A 23,459-nucleotide genomic window follows, 5' to 3' on the forward strand; every position below is an offset into this window, starting at 1 on the left:
GAGATTTTCAACCTTTCCAACTTGCGGCACACTGAACAAGATTTAAATATTGCCAAGGCACACTCAAATATAATAGTGATGCATGGTGCAGTTGCTTGTCCTAGGATGTCATGTCGCAGCTTCTCCATAGGTAATGCCTGAGCCACATCTGAGAAAGCCAGAAGAGCCCAACACTGCCCGTGTTAGGCGCCGGGGTCCACTTGATGGTCTGCGCGGCCCGGCGCCTAGCAACTAGAGACGCCGTGCACGTACAGCCGCCGGCTCCCTAGCAACGCTAGACGCCGGGCGCGCTGAGCCGCACGGACCCTAGCAATGGGGCGACACTGGCGGACCGCGTTCCCCGTTGCTAGGCTTTAGGAAATTAAGATATTCACCTGCTCTCTGGCCGTGCAGCAAGGCAGCTGCACGGCATTTATTCTAATCAGCCTTTAGCAGCTGATTGGAGGACTCCTTGTTAAATACACTCCCAGGGCTTCTCACAGACGCCGGTAATAGCTTCCTGCATGCTGCCTTTGTTTGCTGAGAGTCTGTTTCCAGTCCTGCTGTATCCGGTCATTCCAGTCCTCAGAAGTCCGGTATTCGGGAGTTGTCATCACATCCCAAGAGGTCGTTTGGTTCCCTGGAGTCCTGACTGATCACAGTTTTATATCCAGTGGTGTTCGTGAGTTGCGGCTCTGCCGTGTGTTGCGGCTCAGCCGCTTTACCTTTTATATTTTGTGTTTGGAGCATTTGCGGAGGGTTCCGCTTCCACAAGTCCTCTCTGGTACTCGGCGGTGCCGGGTAGGAGAATTGGACAAGTGGATATTTTGGTTGTCCTTTTCCCTGGCGGTTTCTCCGCACATATTATAGTTTTGAGTTTGCTTAGCCCCTGGCCTGGTTGTTTAGTTAGAGGGCCTCTTGTTATCACCCTGTCTCGGGTTTCCCTTTGTCTCTCATTAAGACCGGGGGGCATCGAAGTTGGGCAGACATAATCCGCCCTTCAAACGCGGCAGCCAAGGGCTCAAGAAACCATAGTCTCGCAGGGGATTTCTGACAACACGGGTGAGACAACAGAGTTAGGGCGCCAGGGGCTATTTTCCTGTCCTGCTCCCTTCCCCAGCATTCCGTTCCAGTGCTCCGGTCCTTGCCATAAGATCTCCTCAGACCAGAGTGCTGGAATCATAACAGCCCGGGCCCAAAATTAGAACTGGCTTTGCAACCACTAAACCCACCAGTATTGATCAATCCAGGGCCACAGTAGCGGCAAAACACTGACGGGCCTGGCTGTGCTTCTATGGTGGCACACCTGGAGACTGCTCAGGGCACACTATTGTGCCAAGGCAAAGTGATTGAAAAACACTGGTTTAGACGTTACCCCCTTTCTGGCTTGGATCATAGTCGGGATGACGCTGTCAGGAATCCCTCTCCTGGCTAGAATCAGCCGTTCAACTTCCATGCCGTTAAATGTAGCCGCGGTAAGTCTTGATAGACAAACGGGCCCTGTTGCAGAAGATCCTCGCGAAGAGGTAGAGGCCACGGATCTTCGATTAGCATCTCGAGAAGATCCGCATACCAGAGCCTTCGACGCCAGTCCGGAACAATGAAGACTTATTGAACCGTTTCCCTTTTTATTCACTTTAGAATTCTTGGGATCAGAGGAAGTGGAGGAAACACGTACACCAGCTGGTAGACCCACAGAGTTGTCAGAGCTTGTGGGTCTCTCAACCTGGAACAATAGCGCGTGAGCTTCTTGTTGAGTTGAGAAGCCATCATGTCGATCTGTGGATATCCCCACGACGTGTCAACCACCGGAACACCTCCAGGTGGAGACCCCACTCCCCCAGGTGAAGGTCGTGTCTGCTGAGGAAGTCTGCTTCCCAGTTGTCTACTCCCGGAATGAAGACCGCCGACAACGCCACGGCGTGGTTTTCCGACCAGAGGAGAATTCTTGACACTTCTGACATTGCTGCACTGCTTTTCATTCCTCCCTGTCGGTTTATGTACGTTATCGCAGTAACATTGTCCGAATGGACTTGAATGGCCTGATTCCGAAGTAGAGATGAGGCCTGCAGGAGGGCATTATAGATTGCCCTGAGTTCCAGGATGTTTATTGGAAGGATGACTTCCCGACTTGACCATCTTCCTTGAAACTGCACCCCGTGGGTGACTGCTCCCCAACCTCTGAGGCTTGCGTTTGTGGTTAGCAGAATCCAATTCTAAATCCCGAATTTCCGACCCTCAATGAGGTGAGAAGTCTGTAGCCACCACAGAAGGGAGATTCTGGCTCTTTGCGATAGCCAGATCCCCTGGTGCATGTGAAGATGCGATCCGGACCATTTGTCCAACAGATCCAGCTGGAAAGGCCTCACATGAAACCTTCCGTACTGAAGCGCCTCGTAAGAGGCCACCATTTTCCCCAGAAGATGAATGCACAGATGCACCGAGATCCGGGTCAGCTTCAGGACAGCCCGAACCATCAACTGGATTACCATAGCCTCCTCCAAGGGAAGGAACACTCTCTGAGACTCTGTGTCCAGTATCATTCCCAGAAAAGGAAGCCTCTGCGTCAGTTTCAAGTAAGATTTTGGTAAGTTCAGAATCAACCCGTGATCAAGAGTATTCTGGTTGAGCAGCCAATGCTGTCCAACAACCGCTCCCTGGACAGTGCCTTTATCAGAAAATCGTCCAGGTACGGAATTATGTTCACTCCCTGTTTGCGGAGTAGAAACATCATCTCTGCCATCACTTTTGTGAACACTCTCGGTGCCGTGGAGAGACCAAATGGCAGGGCCTGGAACTGGTAGAGACAGTCCTGCAGTGCAAACTATAGATAAGCCTGATGAGGCTATCCTGAATTTGACCATTTGTAAGTACGGGTTCAACGACTTGAGGTTCAAAATCGGTCTTACCGAACCGTCCGGTTTCAGTACTACAAACAAGTTGGAATAATGGGGGTCATTCCGACCCGATTGCTCGCTGCAGTTTCTCGCAGCAATCGGGTCGGAACTGCGCATGCGCTGCAGTGCGCTGGCGCATGCCAGCCGTCGTTGCCTAGCGATTGCCTTTGAGGCAGAGGCGGTCGCTGGACGGGAGGGGGCGCAGTCCAGCCAACGCAGGCATTAAGCAAGCCTATTTCTTTTATGGCTTCCACCATAAAGTTTGCAGAGTCCTGTATATGTTGCAGGAGCAAAATAAACTCCCTCTGAGGCAAGGTATCTAACCCCTCAATTAGGTTACCTGACCATTTGGCGATGGCCTTAGTAATCCACCCACATGTTATAGTGGGTTTCTGTGCCACACCAGCAGCTGTATACAAAGATTTGAGTGTATTCTCAATTCTACGATCAGCCATGTCTTTTAGGGAGGCTGCACCAGGGACAGGCAATACAATTTTCTGTGACAGCCTGGATATTGATGCATCCACTATCGGTGGATTTTCCCATTTTTTTTTCTATCCTCAGGAGGAAAACAGGATATTTAGTTCCTTTGACACAGGAAAAGTAGCTGAGGATTTATTTTTTATATTAAAATAAGATTCCTCAGTCTCCTCTGTCACCTTTTATGCAGAACTTCTGTGAGAGCCTCTATTCCCTGTGAGAGTAGGCTTCCCCACCTCCATGTCTGACCCTTCATAATCAGAGTCAGACTGCAGGATATGGGCCAAAGTACGCTTTTGCGGACAAATGGCAGGGGACTGAGACGCTGGTTTGGGTACCGAGTCTCTTCAGAAACTCGGTCATCGATTGCATCTCTTTCTCATTGCGGAACAATTTAGTAGAAATATTGGAAATCATTTCCTTAATGGCGTCCAGCCAAGCTGGCTCTGCTCCGCTATCCTGGGAAGGTACACTGCACTGAGTGAACCCCCTGGAGAAGAGGAACACTGTGCCTTACATGAAACACACTCTTTGTCTGACATACTGTGACAGTGACAGCACACAGACACAGGAAGATGTTAAATGCACAATTAACCCACAAGGAGCCCTTCCAGGAAGACACAGAGATAGTATGGAGGCAGCACACAGCGCCCTTACTGCTAATGCCAAGCTTAGCCGGGTCGCAGACTAAGTACCCAGATTGGGAGCTTAGTACACTAATAATTGCTCCCCCACTGCTATGATCCCCTGGTACCGCTGAGGTAACCTGGAGTCTCTCCAAAGGAGCTGCGTATCCCTGTCAGTCAGCGTCTGTGTCTACTGCAGAGGCAAAACGGTGCTGGTGAGCTGCTGGATCCGCTCATAGTGAAGCCCCGCCCCTTCAATGGCGCATGGTCTTCCCACTCTTTTTTATACTGGCTGAGGTAATTTTGTGCCTAAAATGGAGTCAGCCCCAGTCTGGGTACTGTGTACACATATAGTGTACTGAAACTCAGTTCGCCCCTTCAGAAGCTGCGCGTCTGCACTGTGTACTGAGTCTGGAGACCCAGCCGCCCCATGTAGAAGCCGTGCGTCTCCATACCCTCATGCTGCCATAATGGCCAGCGACCTGCTAACCGGGACACCGGCTTAGTACTCACCACTCTTCTTTCTTCTGGCTGTTAGGGATGGCGGCGTGCTGCGGGAATGTACGCTCGCCGTGGTGGGGCTTGCGAATAGTACCCTCAGGTGCTAGTGTCCTGTCAGTGAGGAACGGGACCATTAACCCTTCAAGAGGTTAACCCTCCCCCCTTTTAAGTCCCACGAAGCAGGCAGGCTGGTGCCATCCAGTCCTGCCTAAAAATAATAAACATATAAAATAAATGCAGAAAACTCTTCAGGAGCTTCCAGCGACGTGACCGGCTCCTCCGGGAACATTTTCTAAACCTAGTCTGGTAGGAGGGGCATAGAGAAAGGAGCCAGCGCACACTATCAAATTCTTAAAGTGCCCAAGGCTCCTAGTGGACCCGTCTATACCCATGGTACTAAGTGGATTCCCAGTATCCCCAAGGTCTTAAGAGAAAATGCTGTGAAGGGCATAGGTGCCAATTTAACTGGAAGAGTGATCACTCCCCTTATATCACTGCTCGCACTTAACTAAATCTGCCCCTATTAAAAAGAGTGAACGTACAAGTGTAGTCCTTGTAGAAAAATACAGCTTCCTAACTATATGTACTCATACATCCTTGCTGCAGTCTTGCCAAACAGCCCATTGGCACTCCAGTTCCTGCAATACTCCACTAGGGCCAGGCGTCTTATTTGGAACACGATCTGGCTAGGATGCACTAGAAAATGGCTGATTAATTTGATTGTGACACTTGTATATCTCTGTGCAAATGAGTCTCTGCATCTGTATACAAAGTGCAACTATGCCGTGGCCTTGGCTTTTTTCCGAAACAAGTTCATTGCACTTCGTATACAGACTCAGTCTCACACAGATATACAAATGTTGCATATCGAAGTAATCAGCACAGTCTCCTGGTGCATTATAATTGTGCTGAGAATAAGAAGTGTTTTAGCGAAAAAAACAATGCCCAATGCTAGCAGAGTTGCATGGCGTATTCAGGCTAGATGTATGAGGAAACATATGTATTAAAGATATTCGTAAACCCCAACTTGAAAATGAGCCATCACTCATCCTACTTCTTAGAAATGCCAGTTACTTGACATGTAAATGTAAGAGAAAGTACGACTATGATTGTCATTGTACTTATTTAATTTCTTCTTCAATCCATCTCATTCATTCTCTCACATAATTATTTTTTATTTATGGACACTTTATTTACAGGTGATAGGTACGGCCATGGGGACCAGGTTCGCACCCAGTTACGCCAACCTATACGTGGGTGACTTTGAGGAAACCCATGTGTGGGGAGGTGACTGGGCGGCGTCCCTGGTCCTCTATGGCCGTTTTATTGATGATCTTTTTATTATTTGGGATGGGGATTCTGATTCAGCCACTTCCTTTGTTTCCAGTCTCAATAATAATCATTATAATCTTTATTTCACACACACATATCACCCCACCACTGTTAATTTCCTTGATGTGAACCTTGAAATTAAAGATAATTACCTTGTCACCTCTAATTATATAAAACCGGTGAGCACCAATTTTTATTTACATTACAACAGTGCCCATCACCTACCATGGAAGCGAAATATACCTAAAGGACAATATATGCGCCTTAGGCGCAATTGTACTCATTTAGACACATTTAAAATTCAAGCTAATGGATTTACACAATCTTTCAAAAATAGAGGATATCCTGATCAATTATTACAAAAAGCCTTTACGGAAGTTTGTGAGATGGATAGGTCACACCTTCTCCAAAAAAGAAAGCCCCTCAAGACCTTACAAAATCAAAAAGACAGAGTTGGCTTTCGTATGCAAATATACCAACTGTGCACAGAAAATCAGGAATATCATAGAACGTAACTTCAGGGTCCTTAGACAAGATAATATATTAGGAAAATTGTTACCTAGAAGACAACAAGTCATCTATAGAAAAAATAGAAGTTTGAAAACCATTTTAGCACCGAGTCATCTAGCTAGCTCTAAAGACAAAACATCCCTGAGTGGATGTGAATGGTTAATAAAAAAAACCATTAGGCTTTCACAAGTGTGGAAAATCCAGGTGCACTATGTGTCTCCATATGCCCCTTAAAACCACTAGTATAAATCTTCCTATGTCAACCGAGTTCTATACATTAAAAACATTTATGAACTGTGATTCAAAATTTGTTATATATCTTCTGACTTGCAGCTGTGGCCTGAGATATGTGGGTCGCACCACCAGACCACTTAGGACACGATTTATGGAACATCGTCGTAATATCTTGAAAAAGTGTCCAACACATAGCGTCTCTAGACATTTTTTAGCTAAACATGCTGCAGATCCTACTCATCTTTCTATCTTATGTCTTGAACATATCGCCCCAACCTCCAGAGGGGGCGATAGATTCAAGACATTGTGTCGTCAAGAAGTTTATTGGATGCTGAGGTTCAATTCATTACACCCCGACGGTCTCAATGAGACTATAGAACTTAACTCGGTTCTATAGACTATGTCTATATGAATACACCATTCTAGTTGTCATGCGTTTATTTATCTTTTTATCTCCTTTTTTTTTTTAGTAAAGGCTGGTCCTATATACACATTATTTATTATCTTCTATTTTTTATTAATTGATCTTTATATTTGTGTATGTGTATATATATATAGTATATATATATATATATATATATATATATATATGTTTGTCTTCTTTATATCTTTAATACTTTATTGGTGGTTATGTATACACATATATTGTGTATGATTTAACTCTAATTTAAATTTATATTAATTTTTATTAATTATATTATTTCATTGTTTGTTAATATAATAACCCATTGATGTGAGATATATATACATTCATAGTACAATATAGGCTGTTTCTCTTTAATTATAAAGTAAACTGTCTGGGGCATCATAGTAATATGGCTCTATACATTTGAGAGATGAAAACTACATTTAACACGTGATCCACGTTAATGTGGGCGTGTATGGGTAGGCGGTGCCACATGGGCCGAAACTCCGGGAGCTAATGACGGCATTGTGTGAGTGTGTTCATATCACCTAGGTGATGTACACACTCGCGGGGATTGCCGGGTCACGTGATGAGCGCTGTTTTCAGCGCGCTCACGTGACCTAATCATGTGACCCGCGATTTTGCAATGGTCACTGGGAAATACCCATCATGTGACCATATTACCCAATCACGGACATCTTTGTTTTAGTCCATTGTAATGTATGTAAGGAGAAGTCCGACCATGTGACCAGAATGATCACATGATCGGATTTTTCTGAACATGGAGATAAGGTAAATCTATGATTGTTATCTATTTCAATGCTCGTTTTCACAATGAATCTTTATTTTCTATTTATGTGACCAATACAGACTCCCATGATACAGAGAGAGTGTTATTTTTATATAAAGCTTTCTTAATTAAATGATTGTATACACAAGGGCTACTAATTAATTCATTATGAGAGGTATATAAGGAACCCTCAGAGTGACTTGCAACTATACTCCTGAGGAAGCTGGACATAGATTATACACCAGCGAAACGCGTTGAGTTTGCACGCCACTGATGACGCAACTGTTGGAATCCACGCTCTCCAGTCATTTTATGAACTAGGACTTCATTTGATAAGTATTTCATCACTTGTCATTTTATCATTGCATCAGCACTTTAAAGGACATTCCAGCTGATACATCAGGAGAGTGCTATCTCCCAAAGACTTCCATACATTTATTTACAAGTGGGACCCATTCCCAGCATTAAAGGACATCCCAGCTGAGGAGATCAAGGGACTGCCTATTCCCACCTTTATTTGTCCTATTACCGCATCAGCACTTAAAGGACATTCCAGCTGATATACTAGGAGAGTGCTATCTCCCAAAGGTCCTGGTTCTTTTCTGCAAATTGGATCCTTTCTCAACCTAAGGACATTACAGTCAGTAAGAATAAGGGACTATTCTTTTCCCCCATCAACCAATCTGGTAAAAACCAATACTGATTGCATTATTACTGTGAGACTGTGGTTTAATCCAACACAAATAGTTTCATTACCATCAGTGGCTTTTTTAAATTATTAATTTCTGCTTAATGTGTTTTTAATGTTTACAACCTTTATTAAATGTTATATGTAATCTTATAAGCCTAAATTGTTCATTATTGACAAAACAGCCAGCGCTGGTATACCTCTTTCTTTCTACTTTAGAGCTATGCCTAAACATACATTCAAAGACACCAATCATAAAATGTAACAAAATCAGCTTGATGTCATTTTATACAATATAAATACTAAAAAATATTTTCACGGTAGTACATCAGTGAAATAGTCATTTCCCCAGTAACACATCCTTTAAGTCATAATACATAAAGCTATACTTTCATGATGCTGAAGTCAAATACACATCAATGGATAAAAGGCTGTTTTTGATCTATAAAATAACAAATCTCCAAATATTTTTCTCTTTTATTTGGTATGTAAATTAATACCCCTAACTCACATTGCTCTCTACAGCATTTATTAGACGCCAGTAGTTTCATTTTTGAAGAAGGCCACTTAAGAGTCCGTACAGATGCAAAGTCAAACAATATGCAACGATTTAAACATGTCAGCTAGAACATAGGTTTCATCCCAGAGGGTCCCAGGTCTCTTGATCTGCTTCTCTAAACTTCTTGCAGACTCCTTTAAATCCACAAGGCTACATCTCAGCTCAGGGCTACAGCGACAAAACAGGATTTCGTTCACTTCATCCTCAATCTTTTGTGTATAAATCAGGGGGAAAACCTCATGAATATCATTTATCACCTGTCCCTTCAGCACAGGGTCACGACACACCAAGTTCAGAATAAAGACCCCTGGACAAACAAATAGAATGAAAGAACAAGTTTATAAAATGTCATGGAACAAAGAGTAGTCTATCTGTGGGACTGCATCTAGACCCATATCATGTTTATATGGATAATAGGAATTTAATACCTACGCGTAATTCCTTTTCTCCTAGTCCATAGTGGATACTGGGGTCTTGTACTTTAGTACCATGGGGTATAGATCGGGTCCACTGGAGCCTGGTACTTAAAAAACCTTTAGTGTGTGTGTGTGCGTGTATGTGTATGTGTATGTGTGTGTGTGTGTGTGTGTGTGTGTGTGTATGTGTGCGTATGTGTGTGTATGTGTATGCGTGTGTGTGCGTGTGTGTGCGTGTGTGTGCATGTGTGTGCATGTGTGTGCATGTGTGTGTATGTGTGTGTTGGCTCCTCCCCTCTATGCCCCTCCTGCCAGACTCAGTCTAGGAAAACTGTGCCTGAGGATATGAACATAACATGAGAGAAGAAACATTACAACAGCGGTGAGGCAACAAGCCAACACACAACCATAAACGAAAGGAGGGTGCTAACCTGAACAGAGGATAACACCACCAACCCAACCAGGATAGCACAACTATCCCAACAATATAATGAGACCAAAACGTCGGCCCAACCAAATACTTACAGAGGTAAGCAGGAACAAAGCACTGAGGCAGGCGCCCAGTATCCGCTACGGACTAGGAGAAAAGGAATTACCGGTAGGTATTAAATTCCTATTTTCTCTTAAGTCCTAGTGGATACTGGGATCTTGTACTTTAGTACCATGGGGAAGTCCCAAAGCTCCCAAACGGGTGGGAGAGTGCTGAGACCCCTGTAAAACCACCTGACCAAACTGAAGGTCAACCCTGGCCAGGGTATCGAACAGATAGAAATTTACAAACATGTTCGAATCAGACCAAGTAGCAGCTCGGCACAACTGTAGGGCAGACACTCTGAGCAGCCGCCCAGGAAGAGCCCACCAACCTTTTCGAGTGGGCCTGAATAGACGTCGGCAAGAGCAGAGCCGCCGAAGTATATGCCTGTTGGATGGTCAACTGGAGCCAGCAAGCAATAGATTGCTTAGAAGCCGGCCAACCAACCTTGGAGGCATCATAAAGGACAAACAGCGAGTCAGATTTCCGATGACGAGCCGTCCTTTTGACATAAATCTTCGGGGCCCTGACCACATCCAGGGACTCAGGACCAACGGAAGCGTCAGACAACACCGGAAGGTTGATTCACATGAAAGGCTGATACCACTTTTGGCAAGAACTGAGGACGGGTCCTAAGTTCCGCTCTGTCTTCATGAAATATCAAATAAGGGCTCTTACAGGATAAGGCCAACAATTTAGACACCCGTCTGGCAGCCGCCAATGCCAATAACATCACAGTCTTCCAGGTGAGAAATTTTAACTCCACCCTCTGGAAGGGTTCAAACCAGTCCGATTGGAGAAAGGACAGAACCACATTGAAGTCCCACAGAGCTGTGGGAGGTACAAAAGGCGGTTGCAAATGAAGAACTCCCTTCAAGAAAGTTTGTACTTCAGGCAATACGGCAAGTTGTTTCTGGAAGAAAATAAAGAGCGCAGAAATCTGAACTTTGATGGGGCCTAACCATAGGCCCATATCCACTCCCGCTTGCAGGAAAAGTAGAAAACGACCAATTCTAAATTCCATGGGAGAAACCTTTCTACCCTCGCACCAGGAAACATACTTTTTCCCAGATAGGATGGTAATGTTTCGACGTAACCATCTTCCTGGCCTGGACCATGGTGGAAATGACCCTGGAGGGAAGACCTTTCCTAGCTAGAATTCCCTCAACTTCCAAGCCATCAAACATAGCTGCTGTAAGTCTGGATAGACGAACGGACCTTGTTGAAGAAGATCTTCTCGGAGCGGTAGAGGCAAGGGATCCTCCAGAGTCACGGTTAGGTGGTCCAAGTACCACGCCTGTCGCGGCCAATCCGGGCCAATTAGAATGGCCTGAACGCTTTCCCTTCTTAATCTTTTTAGAACCCTTTGGATTAGCGGTAGAGGAGGGAACAGGTACACAAACTGGTACCTCCACGGCGTCGTCAGTGCATCCACTGCAACAGCCTGCAGATCCCTCTTTCTGGAACAGTAACGGCATAGCTTCTTGTTGAGTCGAGAAGCCATGAGATCTATCTGCGGATGGCCTCACCGGTGAATTAGCTGTTGAAACACCTGGGGATGTAGGCCCCATTCATCCCGGATAGAGGTCGTGCCTGCTGAGGAAGTCTGCTTCCCAGTTGTCCACTCCTGGAATGAATATGGCTGAGATGGCCCTTGTGTTGGCCTCCGCCAAGAGGAGGATTTTTGACATCTCTCGCATCGCCGCTCTGCTTCTTGTTCCCCTTTGTCGGTTTATGTACGCCACAGCCGTGGCATTGTCCGACTGAACCTGGATCGCCTGATCCTTCAGGAGATGCGACGCCTGCAGAAGAGCATTGTAAATTGCCCGGAGCTCCAGGATGTTTATTGGCAGAACAGACTTGACCATATCCTCTGGAACTGGGCCCCTTGGGTCACAGCCCCCAACCCCGGAGGCTGGCATCTGTTGCCAGTAGAGTCCATGAGTGGATATTGAAATGCCTGCCCTCCACCAGGTGAGGAACCTGTAGCCACCATAATAGAGAAATCCAGGCTTTCGGAGATAAGGTCACTTCCTGATGCATATGAGGGTGAGACCCCGACAATTTGTCCAGTAGATCCAGCTGCAATGGACAGGGCATAGAATCCGCCATATTGGATTGCCTCGTAAGCAGCCACCATCTTGCCCAGTAATCGAATGCAAAGATGTTTGGATACCTTGCGAGGACTGAGCACCGAGTGAACCATAGCCTGGATAGTCAAGGCCTTGTCCATTGGGAGAAATACCTTTTGAGACACTGTATCCAGAATCATTCCCAGGAACTGAAGACATTGGGTCGGTTCCAGGTGAGATTTCTGAAAATGTAGGATCCACCCATGATCCGTAAGTAGGCGAGTCGTCAGATCGATGCTGTGCAGCAGACGCTCCTTGGACACAGCCTTTATGAGGAGATCGTCCAGGTAGGGGACTATGTTTACTTCCATCATGCGCAGTTGCAGCATCATTTCAGCCATGACTTTGGTGAAGACCCTCGGAGCTGTGTAGAATTAAAAGGGTAAGGCCTAAAACTGGAAATGGTCATCCAATATGGCGAACCTGAGGTAAGCGTGATGAGGGGGCCACATGGGAATGTGCAGGTAAGCATCCTTGACATTGAGAGACACCTGGAATTCCCCCTCCTCCAGAGAGGACACCACCGCCCGCAGGGATTCCATCTTGAATTTGAACACCCACAGATATGGGTTTAGAGACTTCAGGTTCAAGATGGGACGCACCGAACCATCTGGTTTGGGAACAAAACAAAAAGACTGGAATAAAACCCCCTGTTGCGTAACAGAGGAGGTACTGGAACCACCACCCCCGTTTGCAAGAGTTTTTGAATAGCCTCTCGTTAGGTAACTTTTGCTGCGGGTAAAGCTGGTAAGCCCGACTTGAAAAATCTGTGAGGAGGGAGTGTTTGAAATCCCAGCCGGTATCCTTGGAAAATGAGGTCCCTCACCCAAGGATCCCGACAGGATTCCGCTCACACGTGGGCGAAGTGTTGAAGGCGAGCACCTACCTGAAAAAGTCGCCTTGCTGCTGGGGCCAACCGTCACGAGGAAGGCTTAGCGGCAGGGGATCCGGTGGTCTGATCCAGGGAGACAGCATTTGCAGGTTTACGGGACTTACCACAAGATCCTCTGGGAGTGGTGAAGACCCCTCGGCCCCTGCCTCTGAACCTTGCCACACGAAAGGACTGCAAGGAGGGTCTGGTGTAAGAACGTCTAGCAGGTGGCGCAGCCGACGGCAGATAGGTAGACTTACCCGCCGTTGCTTGGGAGATCCATTTATTTAATTTGTCTCCAAACAAGGCATCACCTGTAAAGGGAAGATTTTCTACACCCTTTTTGGAATCAGCATCAGCCGACCACTGACGTAACCACAGAGCTTTGCGTGCCGAAACAGCCATAGCAGTAGTGCGGCCATTTATCTTACACAACTCTTTAATAGCCTCACTCATAAAATTTGCAGCATCCTGTATATATTGCAGCAGAGTAATGACCTAATCCCGGGCCAGAGAGTCTAAACACTCAATAACATTATCTGACCACTTGACTACCGCCCTGGAAATCCACCCACAAACAATTGTGGGGCGTTGTGCTGCCCCTGCTGCCGTATATATTGCCTTGAGAGTAGTCTCAATCTTACGGTCAGCTGGCTCTCTTAGGGATATGGCCCACCGGCAGTACCAATTTCTTAGACAGTCTGGATACAGATGTATCGACTGACGGGGGGGGGGGGGTTTCCCATACCTTCCTGTCCTCAGCTGGGAGGGGAAAGTAGTTAAAAACCTCTGAGGAATATTAAAAATTTTTTATCAGGGTTTAACCATGCTTCCTTGGCCAGGGAGTTTAACTCTTTAGACACAGGAAAAGTTGCGGAGGTCTTTGGTCTAACATGAAAATACAACTCCTCATCTGGCTCTGACTCCTGATCCGGTATGTGAAGAGCCTCTCTCACAGCCAAGATGAGGGCCTCCACCCCTGGAGACAGAGAGCTGTTCTCATACATCATATCATCATCATCATCTACATCAGGCTGATCAGAATTAGACTGGAGCGCCTGTGGCAGTGAGCATTTATGTGAAACCACAAGAGGGGGCTGAGAAGCCTTCTTGGTATCTGCTGCTTTGGCCACACAATCAATAGAGTGTTTTAACACCTGTCTCTCTTTTCTAGCTGCAGCTAATTCTGAATTTACATTCTGAATCATGCTTTTAAAACTATCTAGCCAGTCAGGTGCCTGTGAACTGTGCCTTGTGGAGACAAGGAACATTGTTCACACACGAGTGACCCCGCTGAATACGGGGTTGAGTTACAAGCAGCACACATTACAATGTCCACAGACATCTTACACAACTGTAAAAACAGCGCAGCCCACTAACCAACATCTCCACACAGACCCTAGAGAGCCCCTGGAGTGACACTAGACACAGAAACACAGCAGTACAATGTGTAACTAAGTGTATGACCCGACAGTAGTGCAGCGGTGCTACCGCTGACGTGCTCCCCCCTTTATATGACCCCCTGGTACCAGCACAGATTCCTGTAGCAGCGTGGGTCTCTGGAGGAGCAGCGTGCATGCAGCCTTGATCCGCAGCAGCAGGAAATGGCGCCTTCCCGCCTCTGGTCCAGCTCCGGGAAGCCCCGCCCCTTGAAATGGCACACAGTCCCTGTATTATTATACTGACCATGTTAACAAACATCAAATATACATAACAGTACACACAAAGCCTTGATTGACAGTGAGCACTGCGGGGCATGAGCCCTGAGCCAGTGTAGTCCGCGGCGGGCACCGCAGCTCGAGGCCCGTGACATGCCGCTAAAACCACACCAGGGACCCCGGTGTTAACTAACACTGCACCTATTGATCTTCGGCATCTGTTAACGGGTGGCGGCTAGCTGCTGGCGTGGGTACCTACACTATTGGTGTGTGAACAGCACCTCAGGACCTCAGTGTCCTGACAGCTGGGATTACGAACCATTAACCCTCAGGAGGTTGGTTCGGTCTCCCCTCTACGTCCCACGAAGCAGGTAGACTAGTTGCCAACCAGTACTATCTGAAAATAATAAACTAAAATAAAAAATAAAGGAACTCTCTGGAGCTCCACAGAAATGCACCCGGCTCCTTGGGCACAATTTTCTAAACTGAGGGGCAGATGTATTAAGCCTGGAGAAGTGATAAAGCAGTGATAAATGCAAGGTGATAGCGCACCAGCCAATCAGCTCCAATATGTAAATTGACAGAAGCTGATTGGCTGGTGCGTTATCACCTTGCACATATCACTGCTTTATCACTTCTCCAGGCTTAATACATCTGCCCCTCACTTTATCAAACGACAGCTCAACGGAGTGCCGCTGTGCACACTATTTCTGAACAGGAATCCAACACAGCACTGACGTCAGTAAGGTAACGGGACCACATGAAGTGCACGGACTAAAATCCTCCTCCTCCTCCCATGTTGTAAAACGCTGGCGGGTCCAGTAGGAGGTATTCAAGAGGTAGCATTAGTGGATATCAGTGCCGTGGGACCCATGTAAACCATCCACAAAAGGTCTGTGTGCTAGGGATTCTTTGTTCATAACACTCACGAGTGGACATTGTTATCAGCTGATTATACCTTGCTACACTGTAGCACATGTGGAAGAACTTTATTTAGAAAATAATATAGATACAATTATATGTGCAAAAACGATACAGTATCCCTATTTGGCCAGCACAACTTAACATCCGGATCCGCTCGGGGGACTCTTTGGTAATAAATAAGAACTATGTGCAATATCTACAATAGAGCTTGAAAGGTTTTATTAGGGAAAAGGAAATTAGATAGAAACTCTTTTAGGTGTTTTCTATTGTTTTTTCATCTGAACAATACCTCATTAGCATTTTAATGTTACTATTGTGTTTTTTGTTTTTTTATGTGGAAAATTAAAAATTGTTATTTTATTTAGTCTGCATTGGTGATGAGTATTAATAATTAAATATTAAGGTGTGTCTTTAAGAGATACCATCAGCGCTCCCATCTTTGTTCTTTTTCTTGCTTTATCACTTCTCCAGGCTTAATACATCTGCCCCTGAGTCTGGTAGGAGGGGCACAGAGGGGAGGAGCCAGCACACACATACACACACTAAGGGGGATATTCAATTGTTTGAAAAGTCGGTTGGGTGTCTGTTTTTTCCTGTCTATTAGATAGAAAAAACAGACACCCAACTGACTTTTCAAACAATTGAATACCCCTCTAAAGGTTTTAAAGTGTCAGGCTCCAGTGGACCCGATCTTTACCCCATGGTACTAAAGCACAGATCCCCAGTATCCACTGGACGTAAGAGACAGTTAATTAAGCGTTAACATGGACTATAGTCTGTGACTCTATTCAGAGCCGGCCTTAACCAATATGATGCCCTAGGCAAGATTTTGGTTGGTGCCCCCTAGCACTGCCGCTAGTTCTACAGGAGATGCCTGGCATGAGTCAGCTGGCAGCTCTGCTAACATTGGGCGCCTTTTGTTTATGAAAATGCATCCTATTTGCATTACTATGTGGCTAGGATGCACAAGCAGCTTCTGCTGATTAAAATTATATGCAACATGTCTATATTCTGTGCGCGACTGTGGCTGTATCTGCATACGAAATGCTACATTACAGTGATTTCCAGGAATACACTGCAATATAGCATTTCATATGCATATACAGCCGCAGTCACACACACAATATAGGCATGCCGCATATCATTTTAATCAGCAGAAGCTGCTGGTGCCCCTAAACATACCAAATGCCCTAGGCATTTGCCTAGTTTGCCTATGCCTAAGGCCGGCTCTGACTCTATTTGCCAGAGCACAAGACAATGCTGCATGCAGTTAGCCAACGTTGTATGTTTGCACATGCGTCCCAATCACACAGAGCATGCGTCCCAATTGTTAAAGCTCAGAGACACAGAGGGTGATTCAGAGTTGATCGCAGCAGAAAATTTGTTAGCAGTTGGGCAAAACCATGTGCACAGTAATGGTGCACGGTTCCTGATCAAGTTTATACTGGATATGTTTGAAATAACATCATAATATGCATACAGTACACACAAGCCTTTTTGTGACAGTGAGTACTGAGGGGCATCAGCCCTTAGCCAGGTCGTCCACGGTGGGCACCGCAGCTCTGGGCCCGTGACCGCGGCGTGACTTGCAGCCAAAACTGCGGGTCCCGGTGTAACACTCACCACACCTTGTACATCGGCATCTGTAAGAGGCTAGCTGCTGGTGTGGGCACAAATACTAACGATGTGTGATCAGTACCTCAGGAGCTCAGTGTCCTGTCAGCTGGGATTACGTACCATTAACCCTCAGGAGGTTGGTTCGGTCCACCCACTAAGTCCCACGAAGCAGGTAGACTGTTTGCCTTCCAAGGATACCTCAAAATATTAAACTAAAATAAAAACAAAAGGGAACTCTCTGGAGCTCCAGAGAAATGCACCCAGCTCCTTGGGCACATTTTTCTAAACGGAGTCTGGTAGGAGGGGCATAGAGGGGAGGAGCCAGCACACACATACACACACTAAAGGTTTTTTTAAGTACCAGGCTCCAGTGGACCCGATCTATACCACATGGTACTATAGCACAAGACCCCAGTATCCACTAGGACGTAAGAGAAATTAGGCTTAATTCATTTAATCAATTTCTAGATGAAAATCGTCCATTTCTCTTGACGTGTCGTTTTGTAATTTAAAAAGGTAGAGACTAATTTGCTTTCTAGATCAGTTGTTTTTGGAAAGTTAGGTCATTTCTCAAGTTTTCTACAGCTTTTTTGGACTTTCGACAGAGGTGGGTTATTAAAAGTGATGATATCACTTTATGTAGCTAGTACATTAGTGATTTCCATTATTGTGTCAAGAGCAATTTCAGGAGAAGCTGAAGGTGTCTAAAATTACAAACATGTACAATCTTTAGTGATTCAGAAGTGTCTCCTTTTTCGCATGATGTACTGTAGTGAAATCTCCAGTACTTCTATGAATATCAAAGTTCTGGGTGGGTAAAATAAACTGTAGGATTGATACCTAGCAGCAAGTGATTTTTGCACTGCTGCGATCAGATAGTCACCGCCTACAGGGGGAGTGTATTTTAGCTGTGCAAGTGTGCGAACGCATGTGTAGCAGAGCTGTACAAACAAATTTGTGAAGTCTCTGCGCAGCCCAGGACTTACTCAGCCGCTGCGATCACATCAGCCTGCCCGGGACCGAAATGGACGTCAGTAACCCTCCCTGCAAATGCATGGACAAGCCTGCGTTTTTCCAGACACTCCCTGAAAATGGTCAGTTGCCACCCACAAATGCCTTCTTCCTGTCAGTCAATCTACTTTCCATCGCACAAATCCATTGCTAAACGGCGATCCGCTTGTGCCCGTGTGACGCGCCTTCGCATTGCGGTGCATGCGCAGTTTGGATCTGATCGTCCGCTGTGCGAAAACGCACAGCAGCGACCAGGTCTGAATTACCCCCTATGTTCTTGGATTTAGGCTTGGGGTGGAGTTTGCAAAGTTCTCACCTTCCCAAGCATGCTTGGGCCTTATATTACACAGTAGAGAATATGGTGAAACACGTGGTGAAAAAAGTTATTACAAAGAGCTAAAGCGAAGTAGTAATATTGATTATGACTTCATTTTAGATGGCGATAAGTAGAACAGACACACTACATTGTAACTTCAGGTAAGAAGTCTTCTGAAATACTATATTTATTTATTATTTAATTTATTACCAGTTATTTATATAGCGCACACATATTCCGCAGCGCTGTACAGAGAATATTTTAGCCATTCACATCAGTCCCTGCCCTAGTGGAGCTTACAATCTATATTCCCTATCACATGTACACGCACACAGATTCACACTAGGGTTAATTTGTGTTGGGGTCCAATTAACCTACCAGTATATTTTGGATTGTGGGAGGAAACCGGAGAACCCGGAGGAAACCCACGCAAATACGGGGAGAATATACAAACTTCACACAGGTAGAGCCATGGTGGGAATTGAACCCATGACCTCAGTGCTGTGAGGCAGTAATGCTAACCATTACGCCATCCGTACTGCCTATATGACTATCAGTGTGTCCTCTATTAGTACATAATAAAAATGTATACAGTGTACATAATGTTGGTTTTATTCTGTTTAACCACTACATTTAATACTGATTTTTGCAAGGGCAAAAAGACAGGAAAGACTATACAGTATATAGTCTTTCCTGTCTTTTTGCCCATGCAAAAACCAGTTTGTTGTGAGTTTATTGAACTATTATTTGGGAGCACCAACAACCTAGCGCTACCATTATTTATATCATTATAACCACATGTTGCTTTATCATTCATTCATACATATTGATTTATTTAAATACAGATCTTGTGCAGATTTATACTACCTTGTAACACTACATTTGTCAGCTATCTCTTTGTCCAGATAGTCAAAGATCTATATGTGGCCAGTAGTACCTATGGGTCCATAAACAATGAAGAGTGAAGTGCAGAATGAAAAGTTGAGATCTCGTAGAGAACTGACACTGGGCTTGATTCATTACTGATCACTTATGCGATCCTATGTGCAGTTTCCCGATGGTGGTGAAACTACACATAAGCAGGAGTCATTCTGCTCATGTGCAGAACCGGTCCTGTGGTTGTGGCGCACATATGCGAACGCCTCTGCCTGACTGACGGGCAGAGGCATTCGTGGGTGGTGGGGGGTGTCGCCCCCATTTTCCAGGCGTGGCCAGGCCAAGGATTGAGTCGCGTACGCAGTTTCCTTGGCCTCCCAGTCCCTTTAGCGACCCTAAAGCTAAGTAAACTGAAGCTTACTCAGCCTGCCGTCGCAGATGAACATCCTGGCCGATGGTCACGATGTTCATCTAATATGCGATCACATCGCAAATGCAGGGAGGAGGTGGTATGCACCTCCTCCTGCATTTGCATTCAGCTTTGCATTTGCAACCCTTAATGACTCAAGCCCTCTATCTTCAAAATAGAGATGGTGGCATATCACACTGAAGGAAGAGGGGGACTGAGGAGAGAGTAGAAGGTATCAAACAGGCATTAGAGGGCTGGGAAAGAATGATGGCCTTGCAATGGGACTGTTCTGCAAAATAGAGAGTAGAACTATAGGATGAGGAAATTTACTTGAAGTGGAGAAAGTGCAATAGTCAACAGAGTTCAATATTCTCCAGAGGCATCCAGCACAGCAAATGCACTTTTGAAGAAAGCGGGTCAGGGTGGTAACAGCTGGGACGGCAGAGTCAATGGCAGTAGTAAGGGGAGGGAGGGAGGGAGGGAGGGGGAGAGAGAGAGAGAGAGAGAGAGAGAGAGAGAGAGAGAGAGAGAGAGAGAGAGAGAGAGAGAGAGAGAGAGAGAGAGAGAGAGAGAGAGAGAGAGAGAGAGAGAGAGAGAGAGAGAGAAGAGACACTTCTTGGTCAAGGCAGATGAGGGTAGAGATATGGAAGAGAGGGGAATGTAGAGGAGAGAGAGAAGTTTTCACAGAGTAAGAGCAGTCATAGTGGGGTGGAGTAGAGGGCAGAGTTGGGGTTAAGGGGAGTTGTTGGAGATACAGTACAGAGATCAGAGAAGACCAGTTCAAATAAGTGAGGTAAAACGTGAGAGGGAGAAGCTGTCAATTGAAGGAGGCTGAACAAAGAAAAGAGGGTGATAAGTTTGGAGGTAGAAGGTTTGTGAAAGTCTCCTTGGATGAGGGAAGGGAACAGAAAGTGGGGGATCCAGGTAGCAAAGTTATCAAGGAATTGGGAGGCAGGATAGTAAATACTTTATCTTTACACTTTACAATCAGCTGCCACCCTACTCGAGATTCAGCTGCTGTGGGCTGTTCCACCCCCAACCGGGAATCGGCTGCCGCAGTCTGTTCCCCCCCCCTACTCCCCCCATCTAAGAATTTGCTACCACAGGCTGTTCCACACCCACATGGAAATCTGTTGCCGCAGGCTGTTCATAGTGAATAATTACTTTTTAGATGGTCACAGCGCTCCGGCCCCCTCACAGGTGTACTGTCTGAATCCCCGATGGCGGATTCTACATCTTTAAGCCCCTGTTTTTGGCTAGGTCTGTCACATAAACAATTGTGCTACAACTATAAAGTACCCCAAGGTGAATGGTGTCTGGGTGGAGTAAAAAAGTGACATCTGTAACAGATGCTTTCAAAGAGAACCCCAGCAAAACAGAAACGAGTCTCCATACCATCAGCCTTTAGGATCTTCTTGACATTTTGAAGAAATGTTTTCTGTACAAACGCTGGGGGTGGGCAGCTCATGCCAAGGCTCAGGTCTTTGCTGTCCACATCGAACATCACTACATCATAAGAAGCACTTCCTGGGAAGAATATTAATACAGTACATTTAAAAATCAAGTTTAGGCTCTGACATGAACTGGAATATAAAGTACACCGACTGGAGCTGACATAAGAGTACTGGCAAATAAAATGTTTTTTTACACACGTTGTGATAAAGTTGTGGGCATCCTATGGTCATTTAGTTCCTAAGAGAGCCACACTCTATGCCGATATAAGCGCAGGTGGCCGATGTGTTAGGTACTGTGCATACGTCTAAGTCACATAGCACGTGTCCCAACTGTTACCGTGCCAAGAAGCAGAAGGAACTTGAACACAGGGAGTGTGGATTTTAGTTTAGGTAGGTGCGGGAACATCGCTGACACCATCTGCGTCTAAAGACGCATAACTGGTCACACAGTATGCCATACTCCGACATAAAATTGTCCGTGGCTTTAATATAAAAACACAGATGTGGCATTAGCAAAGGATGCAGCTGTGGCTTCAAGTGACTCATATGCATTACTTTGATGCTGTAAAGGAGAGAAGAGGTCTGCACCGTGACCACTGGCAGTAATTGTAATGTAATGCACCAGAACACCTTTATCCCTGAAGCTTATAAAATGATGCAGTAAGAATAACACAAAACTTACCTTTGTCTGCCAGGTCATTTATATGAACTAGGCCATCAGCAAGGTGGACCTTCAATCGCTCATCTTGTAAGAACCCAAACCAGTGACATGCCACATCCAATACAGAGGGGTCGATTTCAACAGCTTCAACTTGTGAGCCCAGAAAATAGTCGTGGATAAAGAGTGATAAACTGCCTCCACCCAGCCCTACTATCAAAACGCATATGCTGTGGTCTGTAAAAGAACATAATCATGAACAAAAGACTAAACAGAAAAATCTTAAAACTCCATATCAGAAACACTGTGTATACACTATTTGTGCTAAAGTACTTTTACTAATGTCTTCAGAGTTAGTAGTTGCCATTAAAGTGGCGGAAATGTAAAAGCAGCCCAAGTACATTAGCAGTAACGCTTGTGTAGTTGTGAGCAGAAGCAGACCTGCACAGACACTTATATACAGTGCATCCAGAAAGTATTCCCAGGACTTCACTTTTTGCACATTTTGTTATGTTACAGCCTTATTCCAAAATGGAATAAATTAATTTTTTCCCCTCAAAATTCTACACACTCCATAATGACAAAAAGGACAGGTATGGTGGACTTACCATTGTTAACTCTCTTTCTGTGAGGTACATTGCTTCCACAGAAAAACATTGGGGTGTAGAGTGGATCTTGATTCAGAGGTACCAACAGGCTAAAGCTTTAGGCTGTCCCCGTATGCAGTGGGGTCTCCCCTATAAACCCCGACTCCAGGCACTGAGAGCTCAGTTTTGTTAACCAATCTAATGGAGGAGCAGGCAAGAGAGACGGCAGATGTTAGTCACGTAGAACCACATTCTCACAACAGGAGAAGGTACCAGTGACTAATGCCATACAAACCCATAGAAGCAAGGTGCGTCAGGGTGGGCACCCTGTGGAACCAATGTACCTCGCAGAAAGAGAGTTAACAATGGTAAGTCTACCATAACTCTCCTTTTCTGCAGCAGGATACATTGGTTTCCACAGGAAAAAACATTGGGGATGTCCTAAAGCAGTTCCTCAAGGGAGGGGGACGCACCTTAGCGGGTATGAGAACCCGGCATCCAAAGGAAGCATCCTGGGAGGCGGAAATCTCAAAGGCATAAACCTAATAAACGTGTTCACTGAGTACCATGTAGCAGTCTTGCACATTGTTCTGCGGACGCTCCACGGCAGGCCGCCCAAGAAGGTCCAACAGACCGAGTTGAATGGGCTTTAATAGCAGCAGGAACTGGGAGTCCAGCCTACGCGTAAGCTTGTGCATCCCCATTGTAATCCATCTGGCCAAGGTTTGCTTATTTGCAGGCCAGCCACGTTTGTGTACAAAAAAGGGAATCTAGCCTCCTGATAGAGGCAGTCCTCTCCATATAAATATGGAGAACCCTTACCACATCCAAAGAACGATCTTTGGAAGACAAAGCTGAAGAGATAAAGGCCGGAACCACAATCTCTTGGTTAAGGTGAAAAGATGACACCACCTTAGGCAAATAACCCGATTGAGTTCGTAGAACTACCCAGTCACTGTGAAAAATCAAATAGGGTGGATGACAGGACAAGGCGCC

The 23,459-nt window shown here is 45.6% G+C and overlaps 1 protein-coding gene across 2 annotated transcripts in view; it reads right to left on the minus strand.

The window, feature by feature from the left end:
• Positions 1–8,713: 8,713 nt before the first annotated feature.
• The window catches only part of METTL13 (methyltransferase 13, eEF1A N-terminus and K55), a 56,165-nt gene continuing 41,419 nt past the window's right edge, over positions 8,714–23,459 (minus strand). For both annotated transcript variants that reach the window (XM_063939989.1, XM_063939988.1), the window contains exons 6-8: positions 21,901–22,113; positions 21,160–21,291; positions 8,714–9,309 (exon numbers count right to left, since the gene is read on the minus strand). In XM_063939989.1, the coding sequence (XP_063796059.1) occupies positions 9,035–9,309; positions 21,160–21,291; positions 21,901–22,113 (620 nt within the window). In that variant the 3' untranslated portion in view covers positions 8,714–9,034. The remainder of the gene's footprint in view (positions 9,310–21,159; positions 21,292–21,900; positions 22,114–23,459) is intronic.

Source organism: Pseudophryne corroboree, chromosome 9 (genome assembly GCF_028390025.1).
Source record: "Pseudophryne corroboree isolate aPseCor3 chromosome 9, aPseCor3.hap2, whole genome shotgun sequence".
In the NCBI taxonomy this organism is placed as follows: Eukaryota; Metazoa; Chordata; class Amphibia; order Anura; family Myobatrachidae; genus Pseudophryne; species Pseudophryne corroboree.